The 17,874-nt window shown below is 48.1% G+C and overlaps 1 protein-coding gene across 4 annotated transcripts in view; it reads left to right on the top strand.

Moving 5' to 3' along the window:
- The first annotated feature begins 558 nt into the window (after positions 1–558).
- LOC119404743 (uncharacterized) overlaps positions 559–17,874 on the top strand; it is a 153,672-nt gene continuing 136,356 nt past the window's right edge. For 3 of the 4 annotated variants that reach the window (XM_049418999.1, XM_049418998.1, XM_037671411.2), the window contains exon 1: positions 559–1,105. In XM_049418999.1, the coding sequence (XP_049274956.1) occupies positions 1,031–1,105 (75 nt within the window). In that variant the 5' untranslated portion in view covers positions 559–1,030. The remainder of the gene's footprint in view (positions 1,106–17,874) is intronic. The other variant, XM_049418997.1, reaches the window with a different exon arrangement.

Raw genomic sequence — 17,874 nt, 5'->3', positions numbered from 1 at the left:
CATATTGACAACCTCTTTTCTATTGATTCATTTTATCTTTGTTCATACAATCTTGCTGTTACTCTTCTGCTTCTTTTTTTTTTTTTTTCAACACCAGGACAGTGGCATGGTGCTCTTTTCGATTAACAATTTCAACAACAACGCGACCGGCGCGGCCGGGATCGAACCCGCGACCTTCGGATCATCAGTCAGCCCTTTTGGGTCGCTTGCAAGAAACCGTCGCACCCTTTCAGAAACAGGACGAAGGTTGAAGCACGTGCTCAGCGCCAGTTTCGCGGCGTCACACCGACGCCAGATGGCAGCACCTGACCGGTCGAAGATGTCTCCTCGCCCTCTTCCACCGCTGAACTCGAGCTTGCCGTCTTCGCGGGTGAGGATGAAAATCGTTGAGGACGAGAGGAAAGGAGCGAAGAGGGAAAGAAGAAAAGAGCGAGTTGCGTGCTTCGCGTCGCGCGAACGGGAGGAGGGGGAGGCGTGCGAAAGAGAAAGAGAAGCTCCGGACCGGCGAAACACACTCGGATCCTGCCGAAATTTTCGGGCGGCTCGGAAGCCGTCTCGCTCGCAGCCGTGTCGGGATCCCGCGTTCGTTGTGCTCGCTTCGCGAAGAAGTGCACGCGACTCCGGCGGTTCGGGTGTCCGGCGTGGAGCTTTCGACTCGGTGCGTGAGCTGCTGTGCGTCTTGGACGATCCAGCTTCAAGTCGGCAGAATCGATCCCGTGGACCTAGTCCTGTCGTCGTCTGCTACAGTCCATCGCCTGCTCCGACTATCGTGTTCGGGTCCTCTTCTAACCCTTCTCACTCCCCCACTGACTCCGTCAACTTTTTAAATAAGAAACTCGGCAGTGGTTGGAGTTTAACGAGCGTGCTGACGGGATTAGTGTGACTCAGGAACTTTTGCTGGCGTTCTGGTCAGTTGTCGTGGCGTAGGTGATGGTGTCAGTGCCGCTTTCGCGGACGGATCGCGTGCAACGTTCTCGTCACTGCTGAGGGTTTTCGGAAAGAGTGCGAGCCCGCCGCTGCCGTCGTGGAAATGAGGACCTTGCTGGAAGATGCACGCTTCAAGAATGTGAGAAGGAAAGCTCGCTCCTCCGAGCGTGCCGTGAGGGTAAGAACGCTTTCATTGCGAGCATGATGGGCATTCACTTTCGGTGTTCGACTCCTTTCCTGCATGTCGATCATAACGGTTGTCACGAAGGGCTTAGGCGACCGGGTAACCTGACTGACGGACGTGGCGATACGGTCTCGTTGTTATACGGTCTTTTTGCTAACTCGTGACGTCAAGAGCGAGTCTCGAAAACAAGCTACAAGAACAAGACACGCGTGAAACGCGCGCACACACATCTCCGTGAGGCCGGCTTGTCCTCAGGTGTAGTCGATGTATTTTAGTGCTGTAAGTCGTTCATTTTAATCAGTTTTCTCACGCAAACGTATACGCCAGTTCCCCTTGAACAGAAGATCACTAACTCATATCTGCTGCGGGTACTTTGATTTACGGTAGCAAGTCAACTTAGCACCCACCTGTAGCTCTCTCAAAACCACGGAGCGACTTCACATGAACCACGTTTTGTTCTAACATTCGCGGCAGTGGTTTTATAATAGAAGTATTTCTACTCTTTATGCCATTCCTTTCGTGGGATGCCTATGAGTGCGTTATGCGATACGTCTGTGTTGATAAATTAACCATTTCGTGGTTGCGATACAGGACATTCCTTTCATTCGACAAGCATTCTTCAGGCAGCCGCTGTGGACGGGAAAAAGACAAGATAAATTTTTGGGCGTGTTGTCAGCGGCAGCAGGTGAACGTCACGTGATAAATTACGGCGACTTCCGAACCAAGGGTAAAAGAAAAATAATTTGAGAAGCGGGTGGGACCGCGTCCGTTGAAGACAGAACGCGTGCGCAGCCGAGACTTCAGTCGAAATCGCGACACCGCCCGCTGAGACGGGGGCCCGACCTGAGGCGAAGCCGTGTTTCATGAAAAAGGAAAACACGCCCGGCAAACCGGTACGCAGGTCTGAGGTCCTCCGCCATCGCCGTTTCGGCTACGGAAGGGCGGGATGTAATGAAGAGGGCGAGGAGGTTTTCTCTATTACGTCACCCACTCCCTCACCCACTTTCATACCCTAGACGGGTTGTTCACATCTCCGGCCGCAACGTGTGTGAAGGTTGGGAGATCCTCTCGGTGGAATGGCTTCAGGAGCGGCTTGGCGCGCTCTCCACTCGTGCGCTAAAGACACCTGAAGAAGTGGAGAGGAGGGGGAGACGATACTGAGAGCAAGGGAAGGGGGCGTGCGTCGGAAGCGCGCAACAGCACAAAGATGCGGACTGGTTGGTTGGACGAACTTGACCTTGCCGTCAGAACTCGATTACGACGAGGAGGAAACCATCGCGCCGTCGTCAACGGCCCCCCGCTGTTCCTGCAAAAACCTCTCCTCCCCCGCTGCGCCGCTTTTCTTTTCCGCCGCGCGTTTTGCATTCTAACTCTACTTTCATTGCTTTTCGCTGTTCGCCATGGGGCTTTGACCTGTTTTTGTTTGCTAACGTTCCCCGTTCGCGTCATGTCTTCTGTTTTTTTCGCACAGCGCTGCTGCTTCGGCGATGATCGCGACAGGCAGTAAGGTGTCGCGGCCTGATCTTATCGCTACTTTGCAGTTTCCGCACGGCTTGTAAAACACAACTTAATCGCTTGCTCCTCTTGCTCCCAGAAGATGCAGCATTCTGATTTCAGAGATATCGCTTGCAGTGCGCGCTGATTGGCTGGTCGAGAAAAGGCGGGCAAGTATAGTCGCTTCATTCGTTGGACTCGCGATATTCTACGCTACGAAAAACGATAGTCACCGGAACTGATCGTCTGAGAGCACGATCCCAGCCCAGCTGACGTCATGTGCGGCCTTTCTTATCAATCAAGCCTTCCCAAGGTCGCCAGATCGTGGACGTTGATAGCGCTTCCTTCCGTTGGATTTTGTCAACTCTGTCATCCACAGTTAGCGACGGGACGGTCCTGCTGATGAGTGTCTTCAGTTGGACGATTTGGCCAAGGCGCGTAGGTCGCAGACACGTGCTGTCTAAAAGTCCGCACAGCTCCTCAGGAGGTGCTCTAGCCAGGAAACCATCGTGCAGTCGCGATGTAGTATCTCATGTATTATACACCCCCTCCTAACACCCCCTATCCCTCCCCCCCCCCATTCCTTCGGAAACTCCTGGCACCCCCTTCCCATCCCCCTCCTAAAAAAATTCAGATGCTTGATGAACCCTTGGGTCTAGCCTTGTCTCCGTAAAGGCGCAGTGGTATGCGATTGGTATCCGAACATGCAGAAATTATAGTGCTGATAAGCTTTTGCAGCTAATACTTATGTAGTATTCATACTGCCACGTGCGTACTGCGAGGAAGACGACAACGTAAATGCAGAAGGTAGAAAGAACATTGAAGAAGAGATCTCTGGCGCGTGGCATTGTAAAAGACCGACCTGCTAGTGTTCCCTCGATCTGTGCCTTAGACCTCTGGCTTGACGGCGCGAGAATAGTAAATGTAACAAATAATAAAATCGGAGGTCCTTCATCGGAGAAGCAATCTGAAGCGTCATGTTTGCAATTTATGCGCGTATATGCGAATGCCACAACTGATAACGCATCTAACGTTGAAATTAAGCGTTATCAGAATTCAGCATTACAGCCATCTAGTTGCTTACTATTCGTCAAAGTTCATAGTTTTTTTTTGTTTGATTTCTTGTAACGTTTTAAGTTGGTGATTCATTCATTTTCGTTTTTCACGTTAGGGGGCGCTGTTATCGCCATTGTCCAACTCACGAACCCACTCCACTCGCTGTTATCTCTTAATGGGCTTCATAATGCTTATATTCGTTAATCAGGGGCGTAGCCAGAATTTTTTTCAGGGGGGGGGGGGGGTTCAACCATACTTTATGTATGTTGGTGCGTGCGTTTGTATGTGCGCGTGTATATATCCGCAAGCAAAACTGAAAAATTTCGGGGCGGGGGGGGGGGGGTTGACCCCCCCCAACCCCCACCCTGGCTACGCCCCTGTCGTTAATATATATTACGCGTCGCAATACTGCCTTATAGGGACCTCATTTGTACTTCCCATGCTTCAGTTACCGATGCAGTATCTCGTGTATTACTGACCGAATAAAAATCCTTGGAACATGCGGGTGTCGCTGGAGCCCAAGTTTCGACTAGCAGTCTTGTCTTCTGCAAGGCTGCAAGTGCCAGTTGCAGCCTTGAAGAAGACAAGACCGCTTGCTTAAATGTTGGCTCCACCGACAACCCGGGTTCAAGAATTTTTCAGCTCTTCCAAGTTTCGTTCTTGTCCTAAACTTTTGCCTTATCTGTATTATGTATTTTTTTTTATTGAACTGATGAAATAGGAGAGGTTGATGCCATTATGGTGGCACCGGCTACTCCTTCTAGCTTAGCAGACAATATATGTAGTCAGAAAAATAACAAGGGCACAAAATGCAATACAGTAGAACACACGATGTGAAAGTACGCTCAGCCGAACATCACATGGCAGTTTAGATACGTCGAATAGGTTCATATGTACACAAGTGTTGTATCACGATTCCAAATAGGAAAAGTCAGTTCACATGTAGACGTTCAAACTCAAATATTCTGGACTGTATTTTACTTTCGTTTACTGCTCCTTAGTAGGCATCACTCCAATCTCTCTCCTTTTTTTTTTTCGCGATGAACTTTTAGCGCGTGTGTTTATTAAGTTCGCTCCTTCGTCTTTGACTGTGCTGAATGTTTCACGCATGGGCCGGCAAATAACAATACTAACCATTGTGCCTGAGAGAAGACTAGGTTTTCTCATCGCTTACGTTTCCCAAAGGGAGTCCAAAGCAGCCGCCGACTCTCCGGAGAAGTCGAACGCCAGAAGAGGCCTATATACTTAAGCAAATAGTAATGAACCAGCTGGTTTGGTTGTGTTCCCTATAAATATACACGCCCATCCGCTTCGCTCATCACTTCGTTCTCACCTCATAGTTTATTAATGCTTCGACTCACCGGCAGAGGCGCTCACTGCTGAGGCGATGCTTCAAAGGGAGGCGCTTTCCTGTTTGAAGCGGTTGCCTTAGAACGCGTAGCCTACTTGTAAAGCGAGATTGAGTAAACGCTTTGGAGAAGCTAAGGAAACGGAGCGGCATGTTCTAACTGAATGTGGAGATATCCGCCCGGGCCAGGCCCGTAGCCAGGAATTTTTTTCGGAGGGGTCGGGGGCCCACTTGCTGAAAACATTGACTATTTGAGAGAAACCTATTTTTACTATTTATTTTTGGTAAAAACACCTACTTCACCAAAAAATTGGGGGGGGGGGCCTAGCCCCCTCCCCCCGGCTACGGGCCTGACCCGGGTGTACGCTTGGGCACTAGCCTACATGAAGCCTTGGGTTATAGTGAACGTCGACGGAAAGGTAAACACATCGAAGATAGAAATACGAGACGGTTAGAGGATTGGTGGCGGGAGGGAGACAGGACGAACATAAGTAGTGTGAAAAATAAGGTCATTCTGCCGTATGGGTCAGAAAATTGAGGCTGTGAATTTGTGTTTTTTTTTCTTCTATAGGAAGAACGATTTAATTGAAGTAGACAAGGCATTAGGCCGGCTTTAAAAGCAGTGCTTTCTTTTTTTTAAGCTTTGTGGCGCACAGTTCACCGCCCTGCTATAAAGGGGACGCTCATAGCTTCCATCCATCCATGATCTTTGAGCGCCAGCCTTATGCCAAGTGACGTGAAAAAGGAGGAGGGGCATGTACTATCGTTTCCGTGTGGGCATCTGCAATACATTGAGTGCAAAGTGCATACAAAGCTTTTCTCTACTCCGCGTTTATCGTTTATATCATGTTACGTTTATGACGCGTTTATTTATCCTTTAGACGTGTTTCGAGTCTGTCGCACTCTCACGTCTTTTCTTTCGCGGGTCCTTAAGCCTCTTTTGTCCCCCGTTTTGATCCGGATGACGCACCAAGCCGCTCAATGTCGCACTGTTGTATGCGAATTTATTCGTTTACTTTTGTGTAGCTTACGAAGCCTCCGCTTTTACGCGTTTATTATTTTTTTTTTTCAAACGAGCTCGCAAACCCTCGGGCTTTACTGAGCTCGGAAACGTCCACAGACGTCTTCTCTCTGACGATGCTCTCGCGCGTTCTCAAATTAGTCTTTCTATGTTTGTTTTTTTCCTAAGCTGCCAGCGATGTGTCTTCTTCTATGTGTCCCACGCACAGGGTCTAAAAGAAATACCGTATTTTCTCGACTCCAACGGGCGTGTTTCTTGAAAGAACATTCACGAAAATTTGAAGTATACGCTATAGAACCGTGCACAGACACACACAGAAATAAAGGTGGAGTCCGAATCTTTCGTCCCCATCATCATCGTCAGCCTGACTGCGTCCACTGCAGGGAGAAGGCCTCTCCCATGTTCCGTCAATCAACTCGGTCCTGTGCTTGCTGCGGCCACGATATCACCGCAAATTTCTTAATCTCATCTACCCACCTAACTTTCTGCCTCCCTCTTCTCTTGAAATCCACGCCTTCTCTTGAAATCCACCCTGTAACTTTAACTTAATGACCACCGGTTGTATTGCCTAAGCGCTACCTGCCCTGCCCATGACCATTTCTTCGTCTTGATTTTCAACTAAGATGTCCTTAACGCCCGTTTGTTCCCTGACCCACTCTCCTCTCATCTTGTCCCTTAAGTCAAGAAGGGAGCCGACAGATGGATGTGGCAAGGGCTACACTCTTCTGCTTCCGAGTTTTCTCTTTCGAGGCAGCAATTACCAACAGCGACACGCACCACCGCTGGACATGACGTCAACACTAACCCCTTAAAACTAACACGCCAAGTATGACAAGGAGCCTTTGACAAAGATAGGTCCTCCTATCCAAACGTCGGCCAGCCTGTCCGAGGCACTTTCTCCTGTTCGCTCAACCCTTGTCCCTTAAGGTTACACCTATCATTTTCATTTGCATGGCTCAATGTGTCGTCCTCAGTTTAAGTTGAACCCTCTTCGTAAGCCTACATATTCCTACCCATACTCAAACCCTATCTCTTAATCTCGGCTCGGCTCTATACGAATGCGCAAACGTCACGTTCCCTTTTACGACCTTCATCGCAAACTCGCACTCTATAGAGGGGTGCTGTCCTAATCCCCAGGCTAAGCACTCTCATACCCAGCGAAGGTCCTGTTATAAGTCTCATGCGTAGGTGGCCTTGAACGAAATCACGGCGTGAGCACGAAATGGTGCGATAAATGTCACGTGACCTCTCCAGCGTGAATCAAGGCGCGCGAGCTGCGCATTAACTTCAAGTGACTAAAAATATTATAGGAGCCCTTCCCGTATCGGGAAAATGACGGCAGGCGAAGCTTCGCGTGTGCGTGTCTGACCTCCTACGTTTCTTTCTTTCTTTCTTTCTTTCTTTCTTTCTTTCTTTCTTTCTTTCTTTCTTTCTTTCTTTCTTTCTTTCTTTCTTTCTTTCTTTCTTTCTTTCTTTCTTTCTTTCTTTCTTTCTTTCTTTCTTTGAAACTGCGCACTGCTCCCTCTTAACTTCTTGCTCCATGCCGGGAATGGGACCTTCAACCACGTGCTTAGCAGCTCATTACTTCTATTTCTACTGGCAATAACGACTGTCGTGCGTTTATATCCAGGCCCCAATGAAATGTGGTAATGTGGAATTACAAGTCTCTTAGATAAAAAGATCAGATTGCCGGCATGTGACGGCATGTGACTGGCGCATCTTCGGGGGCCGCATTTCTGTACATGCTCATGCGACGCGGTTTCCACGTACAACGCCGCCGCCGCCGCCAAAATCTGTAACTGATAACAAACGTCGCTTGAAAAATAAGAAAAGCGGCGATCGCGTGGCTCGGCCGGCTATGGAGTAACGCGCGAACGGGCGCGATAGAATATGCTGACCTAGGGCCTAGTGATTTGTGTGGTAGGCCGAAAAGGGGAAAAGGCATGCAACGCCAGAGAAGGCGCGGCGATCCAAATTACTCGATGGTTTCTGACGCGACGTTGCAGTGTTTAATGCATCGCCACTAACGCTTTCGCCTTCGGGTCGCCTTAGCGATAATGTGCGAGACCCTCGGCTATATATATATATATATATATATATATATATATATATATATATATATATATATATATATATATATATATATATATATATATATATATTGCATGGGCGCTGCCATATCGGGCTTTTGCTCGAACGAATTCTCAATTTTGCATGCCTTAATTTCATAATTAACCAGATATTCAATGACTGCTCGTACTACCGTACCGGAAACTAGTGCTACGGCTCTACAACTACTGCAGCAACGCTATAATATACACCAACAGCAACAACTTGCAGAATAGTCACAGTTTGTACCCGAGGCGACGCTATATATGCCATGGTCTAAGTGCATCGATATGGTACGGTATAGCCTTTGCTCAAATCAAAAAGGCAGAAATGGGGTGGTGCGTCTTGGCAGCTGTCGAATAAACACGCGCTCGAATGCTTTTCATCCCTTTTTGCCGCGTCGCTTTCCAACGTGCCAGCGCCGTTCGCTTCGCCGCTGTATAGCCTCTGGCATTCCCTTTGCTTCGATACCGACCCCGCAGGCTTAGAATTTCGCCGCCGCTTTTCGTTCCAACGATGGCGACGGTATACATTACTTTGTTGGCTGACTACGTGTACACTTCAATTTTCGCAAGATATGCTCTGCTCTAGGCGCCGGATGTTACACTCAGGCATGATCCGTTGCTCTCTATTTGAAGAGAGACAACACGTGCCGATTGAGAAAGAATTGAAAGGGTATATAGCGACGAATCGGCAACGTTTGGTTGTTTCGCTGAGGAGGAAGACACAGCGGCCAACCAGCTTTGTGCGTTGTCAGACTGCAGGGTATGACGTCACGAACTCGCTTTGGTGCTTCCGTCAGCTGCAGCACGTGTAGGCTCGAAACTAAGCAAAGAAGCAAAAGGAGATGAAGACGTGCTCTTTCGGCCTGATCCATATTCACACGCTAGAACAGTTGCGGGGAGCATATATGTTTCGGAAATTCTGACAAGGGCGAATATTGCCCCATAGCGATAAATAGAGAAAGACCATGCTATACGCAGTTTTTACAAATCATTCTTACAGCAAGCTGTATGAAAATGGAACTTGTTGAAATGCTGCAAGGTTCGCAATGCAGCTACTTACCGGAAGAATGCGTTTTTGTACCCGATAATCATGATTTTTTACACCATACTGTATTTATGATAATGCGCTACTGTGCTAGTTTTCCTGGAACTTTCTGCTACCTTTGAGAATGTTAACCTATTGTCTGTTTCACCTTGTTTACCTTAAGGTTAGCATTGTTTCATGTACTTTATTTCTATTTTATTGCTTATTGCTCTAAATAAACTAAACTGTCAATCAGAGCTGTCTGCGCTGAGATAATACCTTCGAGGCAACGAAGATATTCTGCAAATAAATAAGATACGTATACAGCCGATCGCGCACTATAGACAAACGGTAGTGTGGAAGCAACAGATAGAATGGGTGTGACGTCATGGAACCGGCTTCTGAACGTTCCTCTACCCAAAGATGGCGGCCACGCTGATGCCAGTACACAATATCGTAACGCGTACATCGCTTTGCGTACCTTGAAGGTGGCGAGAAAGAGCGAAGGAAAAGTGGGTCGGTTAACTACAGACCTCGTTTAGCTTGCTACCCTACACGTGGCGAGGAGAGGGAAAAATTACACCATCTCCCGCTAAATGGGACCATGAGGTGATGCGAAGCCGGAGCACTTGCGCAATCGCGTTCCGTTGGCTTTCGTTGGGCATGCTACCGACCTCGCGTCGTGGAACGCGAAGAGGAACGCTACGCGCGTCTTGTCTTCCCTCTAGCCTTGCCGTTAATTCTCACAGGGCGAGCGGGGAACGCGGTCGTCAGGCGCGCGAGGAAGGGAGCGTAGGAGAGGAGAGAGAGAGGGGGAGGGAACGCGCATGCGCTGGCGAGGGGCGATGTGAGAGAGGCGATGCGAAGCAGCGTTTCGGCATGTCGAGCCCGCGTTTCATTTTGGGCTGACTGGCGACTAATAGTAACAGATTGACAGCGGACGCAAAATATGAGTGGGAACATATTTGTTATGATCTGTTCACGAGCATTTTACCGACGTCATATATGTGACGGAAATGACGTCAGTGAATTGTTGGCTAACCCTGGCATAAAACACCTTCGTGTTAAAAGTTATGGGGAGAGCGCTGTCTGCAACAGTAACATAACGTAGACTTGTCGATACGTGTAACTGAGAATAATGTGATGTCATTAAAGTGCCCTTAGGATGCACGTGACTGCAAAGCGTATCGGTTTCAGCGAATAACCTGGCCGCTTTTATTCGCCAATTTCCTGCTCAAAGAATACTGCGTCCTCTCTTTTTTTAGTCCCAAACCCCAACATGACGAACTTGTGCGTGTCGTCGCTCTCTTGGTCACTTTCATTTTTGTTCTGATTCACTTCTTTGAGTGATCGCGATTTGATTACTTCGAAAAGAATAAAAATATAGAAGGGGGAAACTCACTTCATCTCAGCATCACTTTCAGAGTGTGGCCTTCCAGCTCTTTCTCTCTCTCTCTCTATGCGGGCTGGCGTGACAACAGAAGAAATTGATAATGGATAAAGAATTCGCTGGACCAGAAAATGGAGAAAAGATAGCAACGTACCGACCTTCTGATTTCAATTCGACAGCTCCGTTTTTACAACTAGAACGCCAAGCGACGTAAATCGGAATTTCATTCGGACACGTGTTGGACGAAGGCTGTACTCTTGCGCGAGACTACGAGCAACAAAACCGTTCAGCTTTGCTCTTGGAGCAAGTTTATCCAAAAAATGAAGACACGTTTAGGCATCGTGCTCTAGGCACTGTGGTCTAGGCACGTGGTATCGTGGTCTAGGCACGTAATACCCCTACAATTAAAACACGTATAGGAATCGACCCTGAAAAGTTGCACTGTCGCCCACAATTCGAAGCAGTGACGTAACAGCATGCAATATCGGTACTTCGTTCAGTGTTTCGTGCAGTTTCGGTTTTGCTTCATAAAGGTTCGCAGTTGCGCTGAAGCGGCCTTCTGTCGAGAAGAAAACGATCGCCTTCCGTGAGTCGACGTGGGATTCCTGTAGAGGCCAGGCAGGCAAACCTCTGCAGTATTCATTAAATGTCTTTTTTTTCTTTCTTTCGCTCTCTCAATAGTCCAAATTAGCTTCTTCTTCTTCGGTGTAGGTGACGGCATCTGGTTGTGAAAGTGCGCAATGTCGCATAGGGTTTACTGAAATGCTTCACAACAGTTTCGCTTCACATGTGACAACGCGAGAGAGACGCATGGACGACAAGGACACAGTACGAACGCTGACTAACAACAGAAGTTTATTGAAACAAAAATGAACGCCCGTGCTTTCGTTTTATTTCGATAGCAATTATATGGACAGTCGCCGTCGCCGTCATGTCCCTCCCGTATGAATTCCAAATGGATCGCGGCTAAAAGCGCACGAGCGGGGGCGACGAACGTGGCCGAAGCAGAGATCAAACGAGCCGGCCCATTTCCGTCGCTCGGAGTGTGCATGCGATAACATCACCCCGCTCGGGTGGCCTGCCGTCGAAGCAGACAGGAAACGCCCCGCCCGGTCTTCGACGAGCATGAAAAGACGCGAGGGGGGGGGGGTTCGCGCGAGCAGAAACTTTATCCAAGGGCGCGGTCGCGATCGCTGGTGCGCGCTTTCCCGACAGCCATCACAGCGGGCGGCTCGTATGCCCTTGTACGTGCTGCGCTGTGAACGCGAAGTGACTATGCGGACAGCATCTTTCCCTGGAACGGCCGTATTCTCTTACACCACCGTTTTGTAGTTACGCGAGATCGGATACAAAACAGTTAGCTGCCAGCCTCACTTCGTATAACACTACAATTTGTTGCTATCGCATTCATTGATTCGCCCTTGCATTGAAACTGACTGCGAAGCAGCTTTTGTCCGTTCTTCCCTCACGCGTCCGCTCCCCACTGCGCATGTGCCAACTCTCCTCCCTCTCTTCGCGTGAGCGCGAGGAGGTGGTAGAAGGTGGGGTGGAGGAGGTGGCGTGAGCGCTGCCTCCGCTTCGTTTTTCCTCTCCTCTTCTTTCCGCCACATCTGTGCGCTCGTAGATAATGCGGCGCGCGCTCGCTACCGTTGCGCTCTCCTTCGCAACGGCGCTATGGAAGCTCGCGAAGCTGAACGTAAACGGCAACGCCGGCAAGCGAATCTCGAAGCTGCGAGGAACGCGGAGCCGAAGCGCAACGGAAACATAGACCTGGGGGGTAACATATACACAACTCCACGCACAAACGATACATACCCGGAAACATACAAATGGAACAACAATGGAAACACAAGTGAACACCCAGCGCTGCTTCGCATCCCCACATGGTTTCCTTTAGTGGGATACGGTGTAACTTTTTTTATTGCGATAGCAATTATATGGACACTCTCGGCTGCTTTTCGCCGTCGATGTCTGTCGACGCCGTCATGCCCCGGATATGTATATGTATGTATATATAAATAAAAGCCACAAATAAAGATAATTCAGAAGAAAAAAATTCCGGAGTGCTCGACCGTAGTTTTGAACACGTGGCGAAATTAGAGAGTTTGAGAATAGGGGACCCAAAACGCTGGGTCCCCAAGCTGCGTTAGGCAGACTGCGCTTGCGCTCGGATGATCAGTTGAGTTTGAGAATTGGGCCAACGCAAGCTGCGCGTTGGGTCAAGCGCACGGAGCGCCACACGTGACGGAATTAAAATCACACGAGACGCGGGCCATGCTGCGCCGTGGCCCACGCAGCGTCTGTATTCTCATTGGTGACCCAAGAGTCCTCGGGGACCCACGCTAGCTTTCAAATTTTGCGCCTTGCGTCAACGCGAGCGCAGGAGCGCAAGAGTGGCTTGGGTTTTGCGCATGCGCCCTGGCGGCTCGCAAGCTTCTTGGGTCCTCAAGCTCCTTGGGGCCCAAATTCTCAAACTCTATTAAAATTATGCGAGACGTGGGACATGCTGCATCGTCGCCCGCGCTGCGTTTGCGTCGTATTGCTGGCGACCCACGCTACTTTTCCATTTTGGGGTTGTAGCGCCACGTCACTCGTGGCTAGTCAGCCAGAGAAAAAGAAAAGCGTCCCGTGGCTCGTGGTAGCGCGAGCTAATGGGAACGCTGTGGCTCTTCTAGACTTATGCCACAGGAGGGAAGAAACAAGACGGCTGAACTAGAATCACAGTATATGTGTTAGACCGCGACCAGAATCATGAGGCTAAAATTACAGCGCAAACGAACAAGACACCCACGAAGAAAAGAAACGTACCACACAAGCGCGCTGAGTAATAATTGCTTTATTCTTTCATAACCAACGCATAGATAAGCCCTAGGCAAACTTACCGCACATGCGCACACAACAATAGCTCTAAAGCAAAACGTGTAACAAGGATGATAGTGTATTAGATACACGGAGATATCAAATTATATTCAGGTGGGTGCAGGGACAAAGAAGTAAAGAAGAAGTAAGGAGGACAAAAAAGTGCCTTTGCGCTGTAATTTTAGCCTCAGCAATATGTACGAACTAGAGCCAAATGAATGCTTATCGTCGTGACCAGAATCGACGCCCGCAGGGAACGCGAGCTGTGGCTTCACGTGCCACTGCCAAGCGCCGTCTTTATTTTCTTCTCTTGAGGTCATGCGCCCTGCGGTTTGGTTTGCCACCCAAAGGAAGGCGGTGCAGGGTCTTGGGACAACGCGAGCGCAAGAGCCCGGAGTGGATTGCGTTCTGCGCATGCGTCCTGGTAATTCGCAAATTTCTTGGGTTCCCAACTCTAAAAGTGTCTGGTATTTCGCCGGAGTTGGGATGTGCGCCTTCGACTTGTACTTTGACATAGCGCGATTATCTCTTGAGGGGCAGCTTTTATGTCTCGTGCTTTCACCGCAAAGTTTGCGCTGAAGCTATAGACCACACGAAGGTCACATTGCTCGCTGCAGCGGCCGCGTTTGCCAAAGGAGTGATCTGCTAGCTAGAAGAGCCAAAGTGGGGGTAAGAGGTGTGACAGTTCGCGCTCGTCCTATGCAAACCTGTGCGTTCTTTTCGTGCCTCCTTTGTGTTTGAGCAGCGCGCTGCAAGTGTCGAGCTGTGACAGTTGTTAGTTCGCACTCGCCTTCTGTGTTTTCTCTTCCTGCGTGCTTTGTGCTTGAGTAGCGCGCAGCAAGTTTCTAGATACTTGCCGCTCTTCCTGTGACATTCCAAATTCTTGCTATCGCATTCATTGCTTCGCAACTTGAGGCGAAATTGTGACTTTTTTTGTTTCAATGAACTTCAATTGTTATAGACAGCGCACATACTGTGTTCTTCTCGTCTTGTGTTTCCGTCGCGTTCGCGCTGGTTTTACAAGTATGACATTTGCCGCGATTTTGTCTGTATTATTGGCTAAAGGACAAAAGCCATGGATGATTTTTCATCATCTTTCCCTGTCCCCATTTTCGTTGGCGGAAAAGCTTGGTGAAAAATGTGAGAATAGTTTGAGAGGGTCCGAGAGCGTTAGAGGCGGTCGCTTACTGTGGCGTTCATTTACTTTAGTAGCGACGATTGGCTCCATCTGCAGTCAGCAGAGGACGATGCTGTGTTGTCTAGCAAGCAAATGTTATGTTGAATTGTTATTGGTGTTAACCGTCTGTTCTGTAAATGCAGAGATCTTCCTCGAATAGGTGATGGGAAGCTGTTAACCTGGATATCATATCGCTCTCCCAAAGTAGAGTGCATATAGTACTCTAAAGCTTTCACAAATTATTCTAAGCAGGTCGTGATGGTTCTGGCAAAAAAGCGGTTTGGAACCTCAAGCGCTCGTAACGTGCCCTTTCTTGTCCCTGTCATGTTAGCACGTTTAGTGTATAAGGGTGTAAGTATGAACCTATTGCCAGCGACATCAGCAAGGGAGTTATGGGTGCTGCGATTGAAGCGCGACTGGGTGTGGAGGGAGCAAACACTAATGGCGAAAAACCATTGCAAGTTTTATTCGAGAGCGAAGGAATCTTTGTTTTACAAATTACCTTTATTTCCTGAACAACATTATGTGGGTGCAGTGTGCAAAAAATTTATGACAGTGTTTAATTATTGCGAAAAACATTTCACTTGGCGCCCTTTGAAGAGAGGCGCACGCCATTATTGTTCAGTTCAGCCCTTGCGGTGCACGGAAAGGCGCGCTCTTAAAGTTTGTTTTTGTTGCCTTTTTTATTTATTTATTTCCCGTTGTACATCACAGAAACCGGAACAACAGAATTATGTTACAAGACACCATAAACATGTAGGCACACATCTACCGTCAACGACTGGATAACCAAAATTGTGATTTAAAATTCCTTCATAGTAAGCAGGGTTCTACCCTAGCTAAAGTTCGTCTCCAACGACACAACCCCTCATTTGTATTGGTGTTGCGCACTTGCATAGGATATCTGAATTATTCCGGTGAGAATTTAATTTTTGCTTTCCACGGAGTTGTGAGGTGCGTTTCACTGTCGGTGAACGTCCTGAGTACAGTGTCCAACGGGCAACGGCCCTATGCTGATAACATATAACGCCGAACGCTTGCCTCGGTACTAGTAATGCAGAACTATCGGTAAATTCACTATCGATAGTATCGATAGTTCTTTTGAAACTATCGATAGTGCAATCGGTAGTGCCATCGTTAACATTACTAGCGATGATACTGCCACGCGTGTTTATTGCTTTGTTTTGACGTATTCGTCTTCAGTCACCCACAAAGACTGTTAGCAACGTTTGACGCAGACCGTGCCGTAATGTTTGAGAAGCTTCACAATTGTTTGAGATAATTCTGTTAAGACTACGCGCCGAACGCGAATAGTCAAGTTTATTCGAGAGCTTACGCGAGCACCAGCGATAACGCTGGAAGGTTTGATGACTGATGTATAAAGGACGACGCGTTCCACCGATGATCAGATTACTCAACGGCTGACGACTGCTCCCGTCACTATCAGTGCGCAGCATATATCGCTTGTATTTCGAGTTTTGATTTTCTGGGGACAAGTTCGCCCAAATAAAGAGCTCCGTATTTCCCAGTCTTGCTGCAGCATTCTCGACCGTCACAACCGCTTCACAATACTATAGATAGTGGTGTGAATAATGATGATGTTGCTGGCCGGCCATATTGCCAAAATATTTACGATAGCCTACTACCACCTTCACTTAATTTGTGAGCAATTTTTGGCAGAGAAATTGATTATTTCCACCGCGAAAATGGCGGCATATGCTCATCAATAAACTCGTATCCAAAAGCAACCAGTTACACCTTACAATTAACTTCTTGATATTTTTTTTTATTTTGAAATCATAAAATGCAATATCAATTTTAAGCCGCGCAGTCCCGCCACATGTAAAGGCTTCCTTTCCGCTACAGCTGAACAGTTTGACTTTATGATCATGCGTCAGCAAAACACTCTAATGAAGAACACAATCATGTCAACTTTCTTGCCCTTCAGCCTGCTCCTACGGCTACCCTATGTACCACGCGCGGGGAACCAAGTTTATTCTGCAGTGAGTACGCGCTGTTGATTTTGTACTATCGATAGTACCATCGAATTTCTTACTATCGATAGCGCTATCGATAGTATTTTTCATCATCGATAGTTCGATAGTGACTCAGCTACCGATAGTATCGATAGTACCATCGATTGTTCTGCATCACTACTCGGTACACCCGCGGAAACGATATGGTGTGCAAGGATTCAATAGCAACACACGCACACCTGCGACCCATGCCTTCTAGATAAAGAAACCCGTGCAACGGTTCAGAGTAGCGTGCTCGCTGAATTTTCATGAATCAGTATTCCCCCACCCCGTTTCCTTCGTGAACACGCAGTGCCTATTATTCCTGGTATCGGTGAGCAGATCGCTGAGATATCTATCGCCCTACAATTCGCATGCCTGTATATGTTACTCGTAAGGCTATTTTATCGGAGCATAAAGCAGTACATAGTACACGTAGTGTCCACGCACATTTTGTACTTATTACCACACTTGGTGCTCATTGTGTACACTGTAAAGAAGTCGCGTTTTGTGACCTTTGAATAAGATTGAAATGTCATAATATTGGCGCGACTATAGGCGCCATTTCGTCTTGTTAGAACTGGAGCACACAAGCAATGTGCACTTTGAGGACCTACGTATGTGCGAAGCGAATAAGCAACGCTGCAAATATGAGAGATACGCCGTTTCTTGCTTTAACTCAGCTGCGGAAGACGCCACGAGCGCAGAATAAAAGTTCCAAAAGTAAGTTTCCTAGTAAAACCAAGGCGAATTATACGGCAGTACACTTAAACACCCCCGTATAGTCATGAGTCGACATTATAGTTCAGCTGGCGTTGACTTGACGCGCACTCGATCCTCAAGGACTCGCCGGCTCGGCTCAGCGCGAGCCCTTAGCGACAAGGGGCGTACGAAAACTATAAATGTCTTGTGCTGACGTAACTGAAACAGCCACGTGGGACGCGAACTTTATGATGTCACGTTAGTGTTATCAACACATCGCATGCTGGTTCCTTCGTTATACATGCACAGATGCCTAATAACGTTCCAGCGATGCCGTTATCATACTGAAACGGGTTAGTCGCTACGTGATTACACTGCCTTGACGTCATATAAGCCGCCCAATTGAAGCCATGTTGTGCGTCCATAACTTCACGTGCAAGCTATCAATACTTAGATCAAATTTCGCGCTAGTGCTAACAAAATGGCGTCGCTTGCATACGGGATATTGCGTCACGTCCGCTTTACTTTTTGTTCCTCCGGAAGTATACCCTCCTCACAAAGAT

This window comes from Rhipicephalus sanguineus, chromosome 9, assembly GCF_013339695.2.
Source record: "Rhipicephalus sanguineus isolate Rsan-2018 chromosome 9, BIME_Rsan_1.4, whole genome shotgun sequence".
Lineage (NCBI taxonomy): Eukaryota > Metazoa > Arthropoda > Arachnida > Ixodida > Ixodidae > Rhipicephalus > Rhipicephalus sanguineus.
The sequence above is the reverse complement of the archived record's forward strand: the minus strand, read 5'-3'. Positions and strand labels throughout refer to the sequence as shown.